At 44.1% G+C, this 20,922-nt stretch overlaps 1 protein-coding gene across 1 annotated transcript in view; it reads right to left on the bottom strand.

The window, feature by feature from the left end:
* LOC137357330 (mucin-17-like) overlaps positions 1 to 20,922 on the bottom strand; it is a 55,994-nt gene that overhangs the window by 9,084 nt on the left and 25,988 nt on the right. Inside the window, exons 10-15 of the mRNA XM_068023584.1 lie at positions 18,851 to 18,969; positions 17,551 to 17,609; positions 16,167 to 16,303; positions 15,365 to 15,433; positions 10,000 to 10,162; positions 916 to 1,092 (exon numbers count right to left, since the gene is read on the bottom strand). Of these exons, the coding sequence (XP_067879685.1) occupies positions 916 to 1,092; positions 10,000 to 10,162; positions 15,365 to 15,433; positions 16,167 to 16,303; positions 17,551 to 17,609; positions 18,851 to 18,969 (724 nt within the window). The remainder of the gene's footprint in view (positions 1 to 915; positions 1,093 to 9,999; positions 10,163 to 15,364; positions 15,434 to 16,166; positions 16,304 to 17,550; positions 17,610 to 18,850; positions 18,970 to 20,922) is intronic.

Raw genomic sequence — 20,922 nt, 5'->3', positions numbered from 1 at the left:
CTTAGCCTATTGCTGTCTCGTACTCATGCCTCATGGCAATGCTTGGCTATCTGCTCCACTGGGAAGGAGGTCTTGTTTCAGGAGGCTGCAAATGTCACCAGCAATATTCCATGACACCCTGAGCCTGAGCCTCCATTCCCTCTACCCTTCCCAGTGGAGGGGCATGCGCCTGAGGAGAAGGCATTTGGTGCTGCTCTGCTGCTGCTGTTAGCAGTGGTGTTGCTTCTGCTCTTGCCCCTCATCAGAGGTGCAAGATGGAGCTGCAAAGCCTGCTGCTGTGCCATGGTGACGGCTGGCAGCAGGAAAGTGTAGCTGAAGGTGAATGAATTGCTAGATAGGTGAAGTGTCTTCCAAGAAGTTGGCAATCATCTGTCAAGGAGTGATAGCACTCTCTGAGAGAAGAAGTACTTTGAACAGCACCCGCTCACCTGGCCATGGCTGAAGCACTTCAGTTTCTCTGAGCAAAGTCTTCTCAGCCCGTCAGTTTCACTGAAGAAGCTGTTCCTGCTTTGCACTCACCTCGGTGACCCTGGTGAGTTGTTGACAAGTTGGGAAACAAATGTCCTGGTTGGGAAAATCTGAATACTGGGTTAAAGAAGCTCTTAATTGCTTTCTTGATTGCCTTAATTGTTTTCCTGCCAGATCCAAGGGGGCCAAGGCTGGCATTGAAACCTGCCCCGGGGAAACCCCGAAGAGGATGGGATAACATTGGGATCCTAATCCAATGACAATTTCAGGGGATTTAACTTCTGAAATGCATGCAAACCCGCCTCCTCTTGGGCTAGGAAAATTACCCTCTGGATGTCTTTTTATTTTGAGATTTTTGTTTTAGATATATTCAGCTTACATTTACAAGGAAACAAAAAGACACAGAGCCAACTGTTTGGTAATTTAAATAGTCATATTTTACTGTACCTTTTTCTGAGGAATTTTTTTGTGTCCTTTCGAAACCATCCCAGGTAGACTGTGAAAGCCAAAAGGCCCAGAATAAGCAGGATCACTGTTGTTGATAAACCACCGATTAACCCATTCTTATGAATCTTGATGTTACAGAAATCTCCAAAGTACCAGTAGTCTCCAGTCATGACACAGCTGGGAAGAGGTGAAGAGAAAAATCCACCATTACTTGTAGACCACACATGCCATTGCTCATGGCATATTAGAATTCTGAGGACAGGAGATTCATACCATGTAACATACAATGTATTATTATGTGCTTAAGTTGGGATGTCCCTTTAAGGGTCCACAGTGTAATAGCTACTATTTCCTTGGTCAATTCAAAGCTAAATATTCAGTGAGAGGTGAGTTAGAGGCTAATGGTTCTATCCTTAGCTACCTCCTATTTCTCATCTATACACTGCCCCTCAATGATATCATCCAGAATCACAATGTCTGTTTCCACAGAAAGCTGACAACCAAGCTCTACCTCACCACCACTCTTGAACAGTGTCATATTTGACCCAGGATGAGTTCCAACCGCGTGTCCGTGCCACCAACAAGATCACCTTTTTTAACCATGTCATATCGCCTGACTCCACCTCTGCTTTCCCGCCAGCTTTCTGAAAGAGCAATTCACTCAGTTCTATTTCCCCGCCTTCTCCCCGTAACCCTGCGCACTCTTCCTTTTCATGTAACTGTCTAATTCCCTTTTGAATGCTTGTATTGAACCTGCCTCTACCACACTCTGAGGCAGTACATTCCAGACCTTAACCACTCTCTGCATGAAAAAGTTTTCCCTCATGTCACTTTTGCCTCTCTTGCCAAATATTTTAAATCTGTGCCCTCTCATTCTCGATCCTTTCACGAGTCCGAATGTTCCGATGAAGGGTCACTGAAACGAAACGTTAACTCTGCTTCTCTTTCCACATATGCTGCCAGACCTGCTGAGTGATTCCAGCATTTCTTGTTTTTATTTCAGATTTCCAGCATCCGCAGTATTTTGCTTTTATTTTAGTGTAATATTTCCAAGTTCGCGGATGACACAAAACTAGGTGGGAATGTGTGTTGTGAGGAAGATGCAAAAGGGCTTCAAGGGGATTTGGACCCACTTAGTGAATGGGCAAGGACATGGCAGATGGAATATAATGTGGAAAAATGTGAGGTTATCCACTTTGGTAGGAGGAATAGATGTGCAGAGTATTTCTTAAATGGTAAGTGATTAAAAAGTGTAGATGTGCAAAGGGACCTGGATGTCCTTGTCAATAAGTCACTGAAAGCTAGCATGCAGGTGCAGCTAACAATTAGGAAGGCTAATGGTATGATAGCTTTTATCACAAGAGGATTTGAGTACAGGAGTAGTGAAGTCTTGCTCCAATTGTATAGAACCTTGGTTAGACCTCACCTGGAGTACTGTGTGCAGTTTTGGTCCCCTTACCTGAGGAAGGATATTATTGCCATAGAGGGAGTGCAACGAAAGCTCACCAGACTTGTTCTCGGGATGGTGGGACTGTCCAATGAAGAGAGATTGGGGAAACTGGGCCTGTATTCTCCAGAGTTTTGAAGAATGAGAGGTGATCTGGTTGAAACCTACAAAATACTTAAAGCATTGACAGGGTAGATGCAGGTAAGATGTTTCCCCTGAATGGGGAGTCTAGAACTAGGGGCACAATTTCAAAATAAGGGGACCGAGATGAGGAGAAATTTCTTTAAAAAAACAACAAAGAACAAAGAACAGCACAGGAACAGGCCATTCGGCCCTCCAAGCCTGCGCCGATCTTGATGCCTGTCTAAACTAAAACCTTCTGCACCTTTATACCCATCCTATCCATGTATTTGTCAAGATGCCTCTGAAACGTCACTGTCATTCCTGCTTCCACCACCTCCCCCGGCAGCAAGTTCCAGGCACTCACCACCCTCTGTGTAAAGAACTTGCCTCGCATATCCCCTCTAAACTTTGCCCCTCTCACCTTAAACCTATGTCCGCTAGTAACTGACTCTTCCACCCTGGGAAAAAGCTTCTGCCTATCCACTCTGTCCATGCCACTCATAACTTTGAAAACCTCTATCATGTTGCCCCTCCACCTCCGTCATCCCAGTGAAAACAATCCGAGTTTATCCAACCTCTCCTCATAGCTAATGCCCTCCAGACCAGACAACATCCTGGTAAACCTCTTCTGTACCCTCTCCAAAGCATTTTTAATTTTTGGAAATCTCTACCCCGGAGGGCTGTGGAAGCTCAGTCATTGAGTAGATTGACAGATTTCTAAATACAATGACAGAAAGGGATATGGGGATAGTGTGGGGACAATGGCATTGAAGTGGATTGTCAGCAATGATCGCATTGAATGGCAAAGCAGGCTCGATGGGCTGAATGGCGTACTCTTGTTCCGATGAAAAAACTGTTCTAGGAAGATCCCACTGACAGCCACCTATTCGTCTTTGGTTCACCTCACCGAAACAAAGGACTTCCTTCCATACCTTCTTCTCAGTCTAAGCATTTTTTAAAATTCCTTCTTTTCTTTGTAACAGCGTTAAACAAAAATTCCTTTTTTGTTATTTTTCCCGGTTAGCCGGTTGTGTGTGTGAGGACGAGGATAAATAAGGGGCTTTAATATTTCAATTTGTGTGTATGTTTTACTTTATTATTGGTGAACTCTTGGTTTATAATAAATGGATAGTTTTGTTGTTTATTCAGGAAACCTGGTTGCTGTGCTTCATTCTGGAGAAAAATAGAGTATTTCTTTAGAGATACAGCACTGAAACAGGCCCTTCGGCCCACCGAGTCTGTGCCGACCATCAACCACCCATTTATACTAATCCTACATTAATCCCATATTCCTACCACATTCCCTCAATTCCCCTACCACCTACTTACACTAGGGGCAATTTACAATGGCCAATTTACCTATCAACCTGCAAGTCTTTGGCTGTGGGAGAAACCGGAGCACCCGGCGGAAACCCACGCGGTCACAGGGAGAACTTGCAAACTCCGCGCAGGCAGTACCCAGAATCAAACCCAGGTCATTGGAGCTGTGAGGAAGGGTGCTAACCACTGCGCCACTGTGCTGCCCAAAAGGTTGGCACTAATCTAAGAGGTCTGAATTGGCAACTTGGGTTTTGCTCCTCAATATCTCATGTCTGACCCAATCAAATGCCTTGTTTTCAGTTGGCCTGCAATCCAGTCAATAAGGTAATGTCAATCCTCCAACTACATGTTACTAAATTCAACTATTCCAGTAACCATCCAGCTTTAGAATGTAATGAAAATTGGGTGAACTTTGAGACTGGAGTTATAGAGATACAGCATTGAAACAGGCCCTTCGGCCCACTGAGTCTGTGCTGACCAACAACCAGCCATTTATACTAATCCTACATTAATCCCATATTCCCTACCACATCCCCACTGCTCTCCTGCCACCGACCGACACTAGGGGCAATTTACAATGGCCAATTGACTGATGATTGACTGTTTCGGTAAGTGGGGAAAATTATACATATATGTTGTGACCTGTGGAGAAGTGGGACTGAATTAACGGTGCACGCCTCCTGCCTCGGTCATAACATATTAATTGGAGCCTCTTGTCGGGATTAAACCCAACGATGTTCAATCGTGAGTGGGGCAATAATAATTGAAAAAGGAAACTAAAAGAACCAGGTTTCTTCTGTAATAGAGTGTAGTCTGCATCACCGGAATGTCTATTGCAGTTGCTGAGACTTTGCTGGGGAAGGAGGATATATCCCTGAGTGATTTGAGAAACTTAACCAACATTAAACCAAAGGATTTGGCAGCACAATTGGGGTTAGAATTAAAACCAGAAGCTAAAAAAGCAGAGATAATTGAAGTAATAGTCCAACATTTGAAATTGGAAGAAGAACATAAATCAGAGGGTAGTGTGGTTGAATTAGCTAAAATTCAGTTAGAAATGGAGAAACTTAAACTTCAACAGGAAGAGGAAAAAGAAAAAGCAATAGAATTGGAAAGACTTAAGCTTGAATTTCAAAGAGAAAGTGAAAGAGAAGGAATAGAATTCGAATTTAAAAAGATGGAGCTAAGAAGAAGGAATGGTCTTGACTCCAGTGAAAATTCTGATGGGGAAAGATCTGACTCCAGTCCAGGACCCAGTGGAGAGCTGTTTAAATTTGTGCAAGCCCTCCCTAAGTTTGAGGAAAGGGACATAGAGGCATTTTTTATTTCTTTTGAAAAGTTAGCCAAACAAATGAAATGGCCAAAGGGTAGCTGGACACTGCTTATGCAAAGCAAGTTGATGGGCAGAGCTCATGAAGTTCATGCCATACTTTCTGAGGAGGCTTCTGCAGATTATGATATGGCAAAAAAGGCTATTCTCGCTGCGTCTGAGTTAATCCCTGAAGCTTACCGACAGAAATTTCAGAACCTCTGGAGATTGGCTGGGCAGACTTATATAGATTTTGAGAAGATGAAGCAAATTAATTTTCATCGTTGGATACAGGAACTAAAGATGGAAGCCACGTATGAGAACCTTAGGGAACTAATTCTCCTGGAAGAATTTTAAAATCCACTCCCTCCAAGAACTCATGTAGAGGGCCAGAAAGTTTTGATGACCAGACAAGCAGGATGATTATGAGTTTGTGTAAAAGCCAAAACCATTTGTCCGTCAGCCCCACAAACTCGAGAAGGCTAGACCGTGGGAGGGTGAAAAGAAGGCAAGTGGCCAGGGACAAAAAGGGACAGCTGGGAACGCCCAGGATCCCCTCCTCAGGCCAGAAAAGAAGATGCTGAAGGCAGAGGTGAGATCAGCAAGCCTAAGTGTTATCATTTTCACAAGGTGGGATATCTACATGCAGAATTCTGGGAGGAAAACCCATGGGACTTATTGAGGTATGCAAAGTCAATGCAGAGAAAGCGGCCCTGACTGACAGTACAGCAGATCAGGCTGTAGCTTTGACTGTAGTTGTAAAGCCAAATACCAAAACCAATGTGAGTGTAGGGGTTGTGAATAAGATACCTGACAGTTATAGGGAATTCTTGTTGATAGGAAAAGTAACTTAAGAAGGGAGGGAGAGAGAGAAAACAGGGAATTGCAGACCTGTTAGCCTCACATCAGTCATTGGGAAAATGCTAGAATCTGTTCTAAAGGATGTGATAAATGGACACTTGGATAATAATGATCTGATTGGGCAGAGTCAACATGGATTTATGAATGAGAAATCATGTTTGACAAACCTATTGGAGTTTTTTGAGGATGTTACGAACAGAATTGATAAAAGGGAGTCAGTGGACGTGGTATACTTGGATTTTCAGAATGCTTCTGATAAAGTACCCCACAGGAGTTTGGTTAGCAAAATTAAAGCACATGGAATTGGAGGTAATATACTGGATTAAGGATTGGTTAACAGGTAGAAAGCAGAGAGTGGGAATAAACAGGTCACAGAAACATAGAAAATAGGAGCAGGAGTAGGCCATTCGGCCCTTCGAGCCTGCTCCGCCATTCATTATGATCATGGCTGATCATCCAACTCAGTAACCTGTTCCTGCTTTCCCCCCATATCCTTTGATCCCTTTAAACCCAAGAGCTATATCTAACTCCTTCTTGAAAACATACAATGTTTTGGCCTCAACTGCTTTCTGTGGTAGCGAATTCCACAGGTTCACCACACTCTGCGTGAAGAAATTTCTCCTCATCTCAGTCCTGAATGGTTTACCCCGTATCCTTAGATTATGACCCCTGGTTCTGGACTCCCCCACCATCGGGAACATCCTTCCTGTATCTACCCTGTCAAGTCCTGTTAGAATTTTATAGGTTTCTATGAGATCCCCCCTCACTCTTCTGAACTCCAGCGAATATAATCCTAACCGACTCAATCTCTCCTCATACGTCAGTCCCGTCATCCCAGGAATGAGTCTGGTAAACCTTCATTGCACTCCCTCTATAAAAAGAACATCCTTCTTCAGATAAGGAGACTAAAACTGCACATAATATTCCAGGTGTGGCAAGACATCCCTGCTCCTGTACTCGAATCCTCTCGCTATGAAGGCCAACATACCATTTGCCTTTTTTACCGCCTGTTGCACCTGCATGCTTACCTTCAGCAACTGGTGTACGAGAACACCCAGGTCTCGCTGCATATTCCCCTCTCTCAGTTTATAGCCGTTCAGATAATAATCTTCCTTCCTGTTTTTGCTACCAAAGTGGATAACCTCACATTTATCCACATTATACTGCATCTGCCATTCATTTGCCCACTCACTCAAATTGTCCAAATCACCCCGAAGCCTCTCTGCATCCTCCTCACAACTCACCCTCCCACCCAGTTTTGTGTCATCTGCAAATTTCGAGATATTACATTTAGTTCCTCATCTAAATCATTAATATATATTGTGAATAGCTGGGGTCCTAGCACCGATCCCTGCGGTACCCCCCTAGTCACTGCCTGCCATTCGTAAAAAGACCCATTCATCTCTACTCTTTGCTTCCTGTCTGCCAACCAATTTTCTATCCATCACAATACACTACCCCAATCCCATGCGCTTTAATTTTACACGCTAAACTCTTATGTGGGACTTTGTTGAAAGCTTTCTGAAAGTCCAAATAAACCACATCCACTGGCTCCCCCTCATCAACTCTACTAGTTACATCCTCGCAGAATTCTAGTAGATTTGTCAAGCATGATTTCCCTTTCCCATTCTCACGTTGGCAGGCTGTGACTAGTGGCTTACCGCAGGGATCAGTGCTTGAGCTGCAGCCGTTCACAATATAGATAAATGATTTGTGTGTGGGGACCAAATATGGTATTTCCAAGTTCACGGATGACACAAAACTAGGTGGGAATGTAAGTTGTGAGGAAGATGCAAAGCGGCTTCAAGGGGATTTGGACAGACTTAGTGAATGGGCAAGAACGTGGCAGATGGAATATAATGTGGAAAAATGTGAGGTTATCCACTTTAGTAGGAGGAATAGATGTGCAGAGTATTTCTTAAATGGTAAGAGGTTAGAAAGTGTAGATGTGCAAAGGGACCTCGGTGTCCTCATCAATAAGTCACTGAAAGCTAACATGCAGGTGCAGCAAGCAATTAGGAAGGCTCATGGAATGTTAGCCTTTATGGCAAGAAGATTTGAGTACAGGAGTAGTGAAGTCTTGCTTCAATTGTATAGAACATTCGTTAGACCGCAATTGGAGTACTATGTTCAGTTTTGGTCCCCTGACTGTAGGAACGATATTATTGCCATAGAGGGAGTGCAATGAAGATTCACCAGACTTGTTCCCGGGATGGCGGGACTATCCTATGAAGACAGATTGGGGAAGCTCTAGAGTTTCGAAGAATGAGAGGTGATCTCATTGAAATCTACAAAATGCTTAAAGGGATAGACAGGGTGGATGCAGCGAAGATGTTTCCCCTGTTTGGGGAATCTCGAACCAGGGGACACAATTTCAAAATGAGGGGGAAGCCACTTAGGACAGAGATGAGGAGAAACTTCTTTATTCAGAGGGTTGTGAATCTTTGGAATTCTCTACCCCAGAGGGCTGTGGAAACTCAGTCATTGAGTATGTTTAAAGCAGAGATTGACAAATTTCTAAATACTAATGACATAAGGGGATATGGGGATAGTGTGGGGACAATGGCATTGAAGTGGATTATCAGCCATGATCATATTGAATGGCAGGGCAGGCTGAATGGCCTACTCCTGCTCCTATTTTCTATGTTCCTATGTTCCTAACTCCTTATCCTCAAGTGAGGCAGGCAAACCTATAGTTATACTTAGGGATACAGGAGTCATCCAAACTCTTTCCACAGATGCTGCCAGACCTGCTGAGTGAATCCAGCATTTCTTGTTTTTGTTTCATCCAAACTCTTGCTGGGGAAAAGCATAACATTTCCACCAGAGAGCGCACTGAATGTTAAAGTTTTAGTGACTGGTATTGGCGGGGAGTATATACCCGTACCTTTGTATCAGGTGCACCTAGAGTGTGACCTAATGTCTGGACCAGTAACTGTGGGAGTTGTCCATAGTTTGCCGGTAGACAGAGTTGATTTACTCCTGGGAAATGATTTGGCTGGAGCAAAGTAGTAGCTTCTCCCATAGTCATAGAGAAACCAAGTGAAGTTAAAGAGACAGAACAGTTAGTTACAAGATAAGGTTCCAGGAATTTTTCCTTCATGTGCAGTAACCCGAGCAATGGCTAAACAAGTTTTTTATTCCTTCTATTTCTTTGTAACGGCTGTAAACAAAAATTCCTTTTTTTATTTTTCCCAGTTACATGGTTGTGTGTGTGTGTGTGTGTGTGTGTGTGTGAGGACTAGGATAAATAAGAGGCTTTAAAATTTCAATTTGTGTGTATGATCTACTTTATAATTGGTTAAGACTTGGTTTAGAATAAGTAGATAGTTTTGTTGTTCAATAAAGAAACCTGGTTGCTGTGCTTTATTCTGGGGGAAAATAGGGAGTATATGACTGACTGTTTCGGTAAGTGGGGAAAAATTTAAATATATGTTGTGATCTGTGGAGAAGTGGGACTGAATTAACAGTGCACTCCTCCTGCCACGGTCATAACATTACATTAAAGGCAGCATAGTAATACAAGTTGTTGTTGGTGCAATGGTTCAGTTAGGGGCTAACTGTTCAGTTAATTGTCAGTTAGAGGCTAATATGATAATATATAGAAACACTTAGATTCTATAGTGCCTCCTTTCACAGCCTAAGGACATCCCAAAGTGCTTTAAAGCCAATGAAATATTTTGAAGTGCAGTTGTTGTTGTGATTTAGGAAATACAGCAGCTAATTTGTGCACAGTAAGATCCCACGGGCAGCAATAAAATAACGACCAGAAAACCTGTATTAATGATGCTCGCTGTGGAATAAATATTGGCCCCGAACACCTCTTCTTGTAAGAAATAGTCTAATGGGATATTTTAAATCCACCCGAGAGGGCAGATGGGTCCTCAGTTTAATGTCACATCTGAAAGATGGAACTTCTGACAGTGCAGTACTGCCTCAGTACTGCACTGACGTGCACTACGTTGCAGCTGTAAAGATATATAACGATATGGTGAAGGAGGTGTAATTGATTGTTCAGTCTTACTAGCAGTTTGGTCCATTACTTGTCATTCCACACTTTCCATTCCCACATTTCAGAGTGTCGGTTCTTGCTTCGTTACAGATTGAAGCACATATGGCCTTGTTATCAGTCAAAATCAATTTATAATATTGCTTTAAATTCTTGGGAACCAGTGAAGCACAGTCATCTGTTGATTGTAACAAAGTACAAGTTATTATTGATCTCTAATACAGAAGCACTGCACAAAGAACAGCCAGGCGCTGCGCAAATGACTACTGGCAACACCTATGCAGTCATATTCAGCTGGCCTCAGACACCGGAAACATCAGAGGAATGTATGATGGCATGAAGAGAGCTCTTGGGCCAACCATCAAGAAGATCACCCCCCTCAAATCTAAATCAGGGGACATAATCACTGACCAACACAAACAAATGGACCTCTGGGTTGAGCACTAGCTAGAACTGTACTCCAAGGAGAATGCTGTCACTGAGACTGCCCTCAATGCCTCTACCAGTCATGGATGAGCTGGACATACAGCCAACCAAATCGGAACTCAGTGATGCCATTGATTCTCCAGCCAGCGGAAAAGCCCCTGGGAAGGACAGCATTACCCCTGAAATAATCAAGAGTGCCAAGCCTGCTATACTCTCAGCACTACATGAACTGCTATGCCTGTGCTGGGACGAGGGAGCAGTACCACAGGACATGCACGATGCCAATATCATCACCCTCTATAAAAACAAAGGTGACCATGGTGACTGCAACAACTACCGTGGAATCTCCCTGCTCAACATAGTGGGGAAAGTCTTTGCTCGAGTCGCTCTGAACAGGCTCCAGAAGCTGGCCGAGCGTGTCTACCCTGAGGCACAGTGTGGCTTTCGTGCAGAGAGATCGACTGTTGACATGCTGTTCTCCCTTCGTCAGATACAGGAGAAATGCCGCAAACAACAGATGCCCCTCTACATTGCTTTTATTGATCTCACCAAACCTTTGACCTCGTCAGCAGACGTGGTCTCTTCAGACTACTAGAAAAGATTGGATGCCCACCAAAGCTACTAAGTATCATCACCTCATTCCATGACAATATGAAAGGCACAATTCAACATGGTGGCTCCTCATCAGAGCCCTTTCCTATCCTGAGTGGCGTGAAACAGGGCTGTGTTCTCGCACCCACACTTTTTGGGATTTTCTTCTCCCTGCTGCTTTCACATGCGTTCAAGTCCTCTGAAGAAGGAATTTTCCTCCACACAAGATCAGGGGCAGGTTGTTCAACCTTGCCCGTCTAAGAGCGAAGTCCAAAGTACGGAAAGTCCTCATCAGAGAACTCCTCTTTGCTGACGATGCTGCTTTAACATCTCACACTGAAGAGTGCCTGCAGAGTCTCATCGACAGGTTTGCGGCTGCCTACAACGAATTTGGCCTAACCATCAGCCTCAAGAAAACGAACATCATGGGGCAGGACGTCAGAAATGCTCCATCCATCAATATTGGCAACCACGCTCTGGAAGTGGTTCAAGAGTTCACCTACCTAGGCTCAACTATCACCAGTAACCTGTCTCTAGATGCAGAAATCAACAAGCGTATGGGAAAGGCTTCCACTGCTATGTCCAGACTGGCCAAGAGAGTGTGGGAAAATGGCGCACTGACACGGAACACAAAAGTGTGAGTGTATCAGGCCTGTGTCCTCAGTACCTTGCTGTATGGCAGCGAGGCCTGGACAACATATATCAGCCAAGAGCGACATCTCAATTCATTCCATCTTCGCTGCCTCCGGAGAATAATTGGCATCAGGTGGCAGGACCGTATCTCCAACACAGAAGTCCTCGAGGCGGCCAACATCCCCAGCATGTACACACTACTGAGTCAGCGGTGCTTGAGATGGCTTGGCCATGTGAGCCGCATGGAAGATGGCATTATCCCCAAAGACACATTGTACAGCGAGCTCGCCACTGGTATCAGACCCACCGGCCGTCCATGTCTCCGCTTTAAAGACGTCTGCAAACGCGACATGAAATCCTGTGACATTGATCACAAGTCGTGGGAGTCAGTTGCCAGCGTTCGCCAGAGCTCGCGGGCAGCTATAAAGTCGGGGCTAAAATGTGGCGAGTTGAAGAGACTTAGTAGTTGGCAGGAAAAAAGACAGAGGCGCAAGGGGAGAGCCAACTGTGTAACAACCCCGACAAACAAATTTCTCTGCAGCACCTGTGGAAGAGCCTGTCACTCTAGAATTGGCCTTTATAGCCAATCCAGGCACTGCTTCACAAACCACTGACCACCTCCAGGCCCGTATCCATTGTCTCTCGAGATAAGGAGGCCCAAAAGAGAAAAAAAAGAAAGAAATACACCAAGAACCGTACACTTGCACTCACTCCCCATCAACTTTTTCCGATATCAATTCCTACATCTACATTTGTACAGAGTGTGGCAAAAGCGTGGCAATGGGAAGTAAGGTTTTGTGCATAGCAAGGTGCAGACATAAGATTTTAAATATTTCATAGACATTTTGCATCTAGTATGTACCTGTCACACTTAGCATCATGGAAACTTACATCACAGAAGAAAGCTATTTGGCCCATCACGCCTGGAAAAAAACTATTCAATTAGTTCCATTCTGCAGCTCTTTTCCCGTAACCTTTTCAGGTATTTATCCAGTTTGCTTTGAAAGTTATTGTTGAATCTGCTTCCATCCTCCTTTCAGGCAGTGCATTCCAGATCATAACAAATCAAAGCTCAAAAAATAAATTCTGCTGCTCTCCCCCAGGTCCTTTTGGCATAATCTTAAATCTGTATCCTCTGCTTATCAACCCTCCCACTAATGGAAACAATTTCTCCAAAGTGTCTCAAGTATTAAAAAAGATGCCTGCAAATATACATTTAAATTCCTAACAGGTTATTTTTTAACAGGAACAAAGCATTAATCTTCTTTTTTTTTTTTCTTTTTGGGCCTCCTTATCTCGAGAGACAATGGATACGCGCCTGGAGGTGGTCAGTGGTTTGTGAAGCAGCGCCTGGAGTGGCTATAAAGGCCAATTCTGGAGTGACAGGCTCTTCCACAGGTGCTGCAGAGAAATTTGTTTGTTGGGGCTGTTGCACAGTTGGCTCTCCCCTTGCGCCTCTGTCTTTTTTCCTGCCAACTACTAAGTCTCTTCGACTCGCCACAATTTAGCCCTGTCTTTATGGCTGCCCGCCAGCTCTGGCGAATGCTGGCAACTGACTCCCACGACTTGTGATCAATGTCACACGATTTCATGTCGCGTTTGCAGACGTCTTTATAACGGAGACATGGACGGCCGGTGGGTCTGATACCAGTGGCGAGCTCGCTGTACAATGTGTCTTTGGGGATCCTGCCATCTTCCATGCGGCTCACATGGCCAAGCCATCTCAAGCGCCGCTGACTCAGTAGTGTGTATAAGCTGGGGATGTTGGCCGCTTCAAGGACTTCTGTGTTGGAGATATAGTCCTGCCACCTGATGCCAAGTATTCTCCGAAGGCAGCGAAGATGGAATGAATTGAGACGTCGCTCTTGGCTGGCATACGTTGTCCAGGCCTCGCTGCCATAGAGCAAGGTACTGAGGACACAGGCCTGATACACTCGGACTTTTGTGTTCCGTGTCAGTGCGCCATTTTCCCACACTCTCTTGGCCAGTCTGAACATAGCAGTGGAAGCCTTACCCATGCGCTTGTTGATTTCTGCATCTAGAGACAGGTTACTGGTGATAGTTGAGCCTAGGTAGGTGAACTCTTGAACCACTTCCAGAGCGTGGTCGCCAATATTGATGGATGGAGCATTTCTGACATCCTGCCCCATGATGTTCGTTTTCTTGAGGCTGATGGTTAGGCCAAATTCATTGCAAGCAGACGCAAACCTGTCGATGAGACTCTGCAGGCATTCTTCAGTGTGAGATGTTAAAGCAGCATCGTCAGCAAAGAGGAGTTCTCTGATGAGGACTTTCCGTACTTTGGACTTCGCTCTTAGACGGGCAAGGTTGAACAACCTGCACCCTGATCTTGTGTGGAGGAAAATTCCTTCTTCAGAGGATTTGAACGCATGTGAAAGCAGCAGGGAGAAGAAAATCCCAAAAAGTGTGGGTGCGAGAACACAGCCCTGTTTCACACCACTCAGGATCGGAAAGGGCTCTGATGAGGAGCCACCATGTTGAATTGTGCCTTTCATATTGTCATGGAATGAGGTGATGATACTTAGTAGCTTTGGTGGACATCCGATCTTTTCTAGTAGTCTGAAGAGACCACGTCTGCTGACGAGGTCAAAGGCTTTGGTGAGATCAATGAAAGCAATGTAGAGGGGCATCTGTTGTTCACGGCATTTCTCCTGTATCTGACGAAGGGAGAACAGCATGTCAATAGTCGATCTCTCTGCACGAAAGCCACACTGTGCCTCAGGGTAGACGCGCTCGGCCAGCTTCTGGAGCCTGTTCAGAGCGACTCGAGCAAAGACTTTCCCCACTATGCTGAGCAGGGAGATTCCACGGTAGTTGTTGCAGTCACCGCGGTCACCTTTGTTTTTATAGAGGGTGATGATGTTGGCATCGCGCATGTCCTGGGGTACTGCTCCCTCGTCCCAGCACAGGCATAGCAGTTCATGTAGTGCTGAGAGTATAGCAGGCTTGGCACTCTTGATTATTTCAGGGGTAATGCTGTCCTTCCCAGGGGCTTTTCCGCTGGCTAGGGAATCAATGGCATCACTGAGTTCCGATTTGGTTGGCTGTATGTCCAGCTCATCCATGACTGGTAGAGGCTGGGCTGCATTGAGGGCAGTCTCAGTGACAGCATTCTCCCTGGAGTACAGTTCTAGGTAGTGCTCAACCCAGCGGTCCATCTGTTTGCGTTGGTCAGTGATTATGTCCCCCGATTTAGATTTGAGGGGGGTGATCTTCTTGATGGTTGGCCCAAGAGCTCTCTTCATGCCATCATACATTCCTCTGATGTTTCCGGTGTCTGAGGCCAGCTGAATATGGCTGCATAGGTGTTGCCAGTAGTTGTTTGCGCAACGCCTAGCTGTTCTTTGTGCAGTACTTCTGGCTGCTTTAAGTGCTGCGGATGTTAAATCGCTGGGGGCTTTCTTGTAGTTCAAAAGTGCAATGCGCTTAGCGGCTATGACAGGTTCCAGCTCTTCATTATGAGATTGAAACCAGTCTGCATTTCTCTTCGCACTTTTGCCGTAGGTGGTCAAAGCTGACTCATAGATGGCGTCTCTGATGTGGGCCCACTTGGTCTCAGCATCCCCTGTGGGAGTGTTTTGAAGGGCTGTTACAAGTGAATTTAGAAATTTTTGTAACAGCTGTGGGTGAGAAATTCTGCTCGTGTTGATGCGCGGGTGTTAAAAGCATTAATACTGCAACAATAAAGTACAAAAATTGCACCCCTTACCAGTTACAACTGCTTCTTCAACCGTTGCATGTGATTTGTCAAATTCGAATCCAGTGCAGTTACCTGCAGCTTAAAAGACAAAATTAGGTAATTCACTTCTCATCACAATGTATTTGAGGATGATTTATACTCCAACCCTGCTGACTGAGAGTTTTCTGATTTTGGTGCTGATTAAGGTAAGGACTTTTAGTCTTGGGAATGGAACACAGAAAAGTTCTCCCTACACTGTCCCATCAGACACTCCCACAGCAGCACAGCGTGGGTTAGATATAATGTGAAGCTCCCTCTGTGCTATCAAACATTTTCAGTTCAGGTACTGCACAGGTAAGATACCAAAGAAATCTCCTTTTACATTGTCCTATTAAACACTCCCAGGGCAGGTCTCACATAGGTTTGTTACAGAGTAAAGCTTGTTCTACACCGCCCCATCAAACACTCCCAGGCAGATACAGCAGGGGTTAGAAACAATTGAAAGCTTCCCTCTACACTGTCCCCATCAAACACTCCCAGGACAGGTACAGCACATGTTAGATACTGAGTAGAGCTCCCTCTACACTGTCCCATTAAACACACCCAGTGCAGGTACAGCATGGGTTCACTACAGAGGAAAGCTCCCTCGACACTGTCACATCAAACACTCCCAGGGTATATACATTATGGGTTAGATACAAAGTAAAGCTCTCTCTACTGTCCCATCAAACTCTCCCAGGGCAGATACAGCACAGTTTAGAGAGAATAGATCCTTATTCACAGATTAAAGTCCATCAGCTCAGACACTTGGGGCTTCAGGTTTGACTCCTACCTCCTGTTGAATTGGTACAAGTTGTATTTTTCAGATTCTTTTCAATTTCTTTAACTGTGTCAGTGAGAAAGTCTGGAGAAAATTCTGAATTGCTCACAGTGATGATTACATCATGATCAACAACGATGCTGCCATTCCTATGGGGCAAAAAAGACATTGCTTTAAACCCAATGAAATTTCAGCCATCTGGCTTACAAACAATGAAGGGCACAGCTGGGTAACTGTTAAAAAAACATTTCTTTTATTGTCTCAGGGAAGGAATATTGTCCAGGATGAGGCTCTGGTTCTCCTTCAATGGTACCATGAGATCCTTGATGTCCAGGAATCTGGGATTAATACATCTTTAGCTCTCCTTCAGTACTGCAAGTGAGCGTCAACCTTGATTCAGAGTTGAATCCCTGGTGTGCGACTTGAGCACTGGACACTCATCAGAGGCAAGAGTTCAACCCATGGGCCAAACTGACAGAGTTCACCTCTGCAACAATCAATCAGCTTCAGAGCAGTTCCTGATGAAGTTTGTGGGGATTCTTGATCAGGCAAGTGTTTCTTTTCTACATTCATTTGTTCTCAGAATGTGGTCAATGCTTTTGCTCGGTCACTTTAGAGGACATTGAGTCAACCACATGGTGTGGGACCAGAGTTGCATGTAGGTAAGACCAGGGAAGAGGTGGTAATTTTCCTTCCCTGAAGGGCACTAGTGAACAATCTGGTAGCTTTCACAGTGCCAGTTCAGAAGCAATACCATTTCCCAGGTGAGTAGGAACTCAAGTAAGTCTCCAGATCACAATGTCTCTCAGAAAGAGCTTCACATGGAGTGAATTGTTTTGAATGCACTGACTGTTGTGTGGGGGGGAAAAAGTTGCCCTTTTGAATACAACAAAGCACCACAAACAGTAACAGAATGAACAGCCAATTAAATTGATTTTTAGAGAGGAATTTTGGCCAGGGCACTGGGAGAATGGCCTGTCCCTTTTCAAATAATGCCACAGGTTCTTCAGCATCCAGCAACAAAAGGGGCATTGGTTTGATGTATCATCTGACGTTCGTCACCTCTGACAATGCAGCACTCCTGTAACACCTGCAATGATGCATACATGCCAATCCTGTGTGAAATGCTGAAGCAAGATTAAGCCTTTATCTTTAGAACAAGCTTGGCTCAGTGGGTAGCACTCTCCCTTCTGAGTTAGAAGGTCATGAGTTAAAACCCTGCTGCAGTAATCTAAATACAAAATCTTCTAAATGCAAAATCTCCCTTTGGGACATCCTGAGGAAGTGCAAGATAATACAAGCTCTTCCTTTCCTGTGACCAGTTGTCACAATGTACAATTCATGGTAACAAGTCTTTTGAAGCAGTCCAGGGGACTACAAGCTGAAAAGATATTACCTTATGCTTAGAATCCTCACTCCACTGTATCCCTCTATCCCTCTGTAAATGATGTTCATCTTGAAGAGAGAGAAAGAAAGACAGGATTATGAATGTTCCTGTATTTAAATGTACATTTCATTTCATTGGAGGGAGAGAGTCAAGATAATATTATGGCTGCTTATAATTGGTCAGAGGAATTCATGGTTCTCACCCCCCTCCCAAAAAAATTGACGCAATCTATGTGGGGGATTCGGGGCCATGATCAGCAGTGAGTGGGAGGGACTTTTATTAATGCAAGGTTTCCCCCTCTTCATGGTGTGCTGGAGTTTCTGGGGGCACCACAGTGGAAGATCCCATCTCTGCCCCTTGTAGCCTGATGTCACAGATGGAGGTGGGACACGGAAAGATGACGTCACACGCTGAAATTCCCACCAGTCCCCCCTCTTGTGAGAGGCAGCCAGCTGTTGTAAAGAGGACCACCTTTCTAGAAAGGGGCCCGTTTTTGTTAACAATAACCCCATACCCAGTAAGTACCCCAGCTATACTGATGACATGGGCACTTTTGAGGACAGGAATTATGCCAAAGTACGAGATGTTGGCAAACCTAAGGCCATTGTTGAAGAAAGGGGCAAGTCATAGCAGTTTACCCTTGTTGCGAGTAAATTTTGGGCCCAAAATACCAGAACATTCGAGAGAAATGAGTTAGTTGTGGACAACACCTTGAATTGGGTCTGATATACTTAATTCTTATTAATTAATTCTTTTTCAAGAAACAGTCTGTGGACAACGGGCATGGGTTGGAAGTCATATCTGTAGATTTACAGAACGCCACATGAGAGATTTCAGTGCAAATGAAAGTATATGAAAGAAAGGAAATGGAGCTGCATTGGTAGAGAGATGGCGAGAGAGAGGTAGGGTAAGTAGATTATTTTTGAACGGGAGTTTATTTATTTTCATAATAAATTATTTGGAGCTTGGCGCAAAAGGAATAATATTGGAGTATGCTAATAGAAAATTAGTGGCAAACTAGAAAAATGAATAAAAGGAGATTGCAGGAAGACTTGGATAGGTTAGTGGATAGATGGATAGTTGGCAGCTGCCATTAACATGAAGTAGTATATCTTGTTGAAAGAGAAAAGTCAATGGAAGTACATGCTAAATTATACGATCTTAAATGGTTGAGAGAATATAGACAGAAAAGGCGGTAAAAAAAGTCAAAATGAGGTTGTACACACAGGAACAGTGAATATGAAAGCCAAGGAAACAATGTTGAACTAATAGAAGACCACAGTTGGAATGGGCAGCCCTGGGCACCAACCTGCTCTTCGAAGTTATCCGAAAATGCTTTGAACTCCTCTGATTTGTTGTCTTTCAGCTTGTCAGAATACAGCTGATTTGTTATCTTGACAGAAGCATTGATGGTGGCTTCAACAGTTTCTGTAAAAGATCAAAATACAGTTTCATTAATCATTCAACAGACAAAATTTTACTGCAGTGGGGTATTAAGGAGAATTCTTTTTTGATACAGTGAATTGTTATGATTTGAAATGCACTGCCAGAAAGGGTGATGGAAAGAGATTATATAGTAACTTTGAGAGTTGGATATATAGTTGACAATTAAAAATGTATAGGGCTATCGGGGTAAGAGTGGGGGAATGGGACTCATTGGATAGATCTTTCAAAAAGCTGGCATAGCCATGATGGACCAAATGGCCTCTCTCTCTGTGCTGTAAAATTCTATGATTCTCATTAATTTTCTGGCAGTAAAAGTGACATGAGAACTGTGAATGAATACAGGATGCTCAACCCATAACTCATTTTGGAAGTTCACACACTATTGTACCTGATACATGACTTTGTGCATTGTTAGTTGGAGGGATAAAGGAACTTTGACATATGCTTAGTTCTCCCTGCCCCATCCCTCCACGGTTCTCAATTGCAAAGATTACTTTATGGAAATTCGAATTTACCATGGGCTCAATTTGTTTCCCTCACCATGTTTTACGATTAGACTGTTGTCATTGTTGGGCTGCAACACACTGCCTCATAACCTGAAACTTAGTTGAAATGCAGTTAAAAGGACAAAACTCAGCCAGGTCATTATATGCCATTCACAGTGTCAGCTGTGGTTCAGTAATAGCACCTTCACCTCTGGGTCAGAAAATTGTGGTTTCAAGTCCTGCTCCAGAGAATTGAGCACATAGTTCATGCCAACACTCCTAGTGCAGGACTGAGGGAGTGCTGCACTGTTGGAGGTGCCTTCTTATAGATGAGATATTAAACTATGACCCAATTTTCCTCTCAGGTGGATGCAAACTATACCATGACACCATCTGAAGAAGATCCAGGGAGTTCTTCCAGTGTCCTGTCCAAATTTATCCTTCAGCCAACACCTAAAAGAGATGATTTGATAATTCATCCCATTGCTCTTTACGGGTGTTTGCTGAGTGCATATTGGCCACTGCAATGGCCTACTCCTTTCTTTTGTATAGTACAAGATTGACTACACTTCACAGCACTTTGTTCACTGTAAAGCACATTGGGACATCTTGAGATCTTCAAAGGTGCTACAGGACTGAAAGTCTTTTATATTCAGGCTCAGTAAACTGAAGAGGAATTATTTTGGGATCTGCTGGGTGTCTGGTGCACAAGGACCCATCTCTTATGTTTGATTCTCCAAAGTAAGCTGCTGAGAAATGAAAACTCAGCTCTAGTTTCTGAGTATGTGGTGTGGAGTCCACACTCTTTCCGTATGGGGACACACCCCCCATACTTAGCTAAGCTCAGAGAAACGAGGCCCAGGTTGGCAAGAAGGGAAGAACAAGAGGTTGAGTGTAAAAAGATCTTTGCAAAAGTGCTGGAAAAAGATAGAGGTGTACAGACAGACTAAGAAGAATGGAAGAGTGAAACCCACTGTTAACTAATTGGTAGAAGTTAGTATGATACAAGGGAATGAGGGACTTCAGTTATGTGAATAGACTAGAGAAACTGAGATTGATCTCTGGAGCAGAGAAGGTTAAGGGCAGATTTAATGGAGGTGTTCAAAATTTTGAAGGGTTTTGATCAGGTAGACAGGAAGGAACTGACGGAAGAGCCAGTCACCAGCGGGCAGCGATTAAGATAATTGGCAGAAGAATCAAGGGGGAGTTGAGATTTTTTTATGCAGAAAGTTGTTACGATCTGGAATGCACTATATTTGAAAAAGACAAAATTGCAGGGCTACAGGCAAAAAGCAAGGGAGTGGGACTAATTGGATAGCTCTTTTATACAGCCAGCAGAGGGCCGATGAGCTGAATGGCCTCCTTCTGCACTGCCTGATCGATGATAAGCTAGTAGAAGTAATGTAACATTCAAATAGATGCAAGGTATTGAAGGTCAAGGACAGAAGTC

Source organism: Heterodontus francisci, chromosome 48 (assembly GCF_036365525.1).
Source record: "Heterodontus francisci isolate sHetFra1 chromosome 48, sHetFra1.hap1, whole genome shotgun sequence".
Taxonomy (NCBI): Eukaryota; Metazoa; Chordata; class Chondrichthyes; order Heterodontiformes; family Heterodontidae; genus Heterodontus; species Heterodontus francisci.
This window is presented reverse-complemented; position numbering and strand designations above follow the sequence as displayed.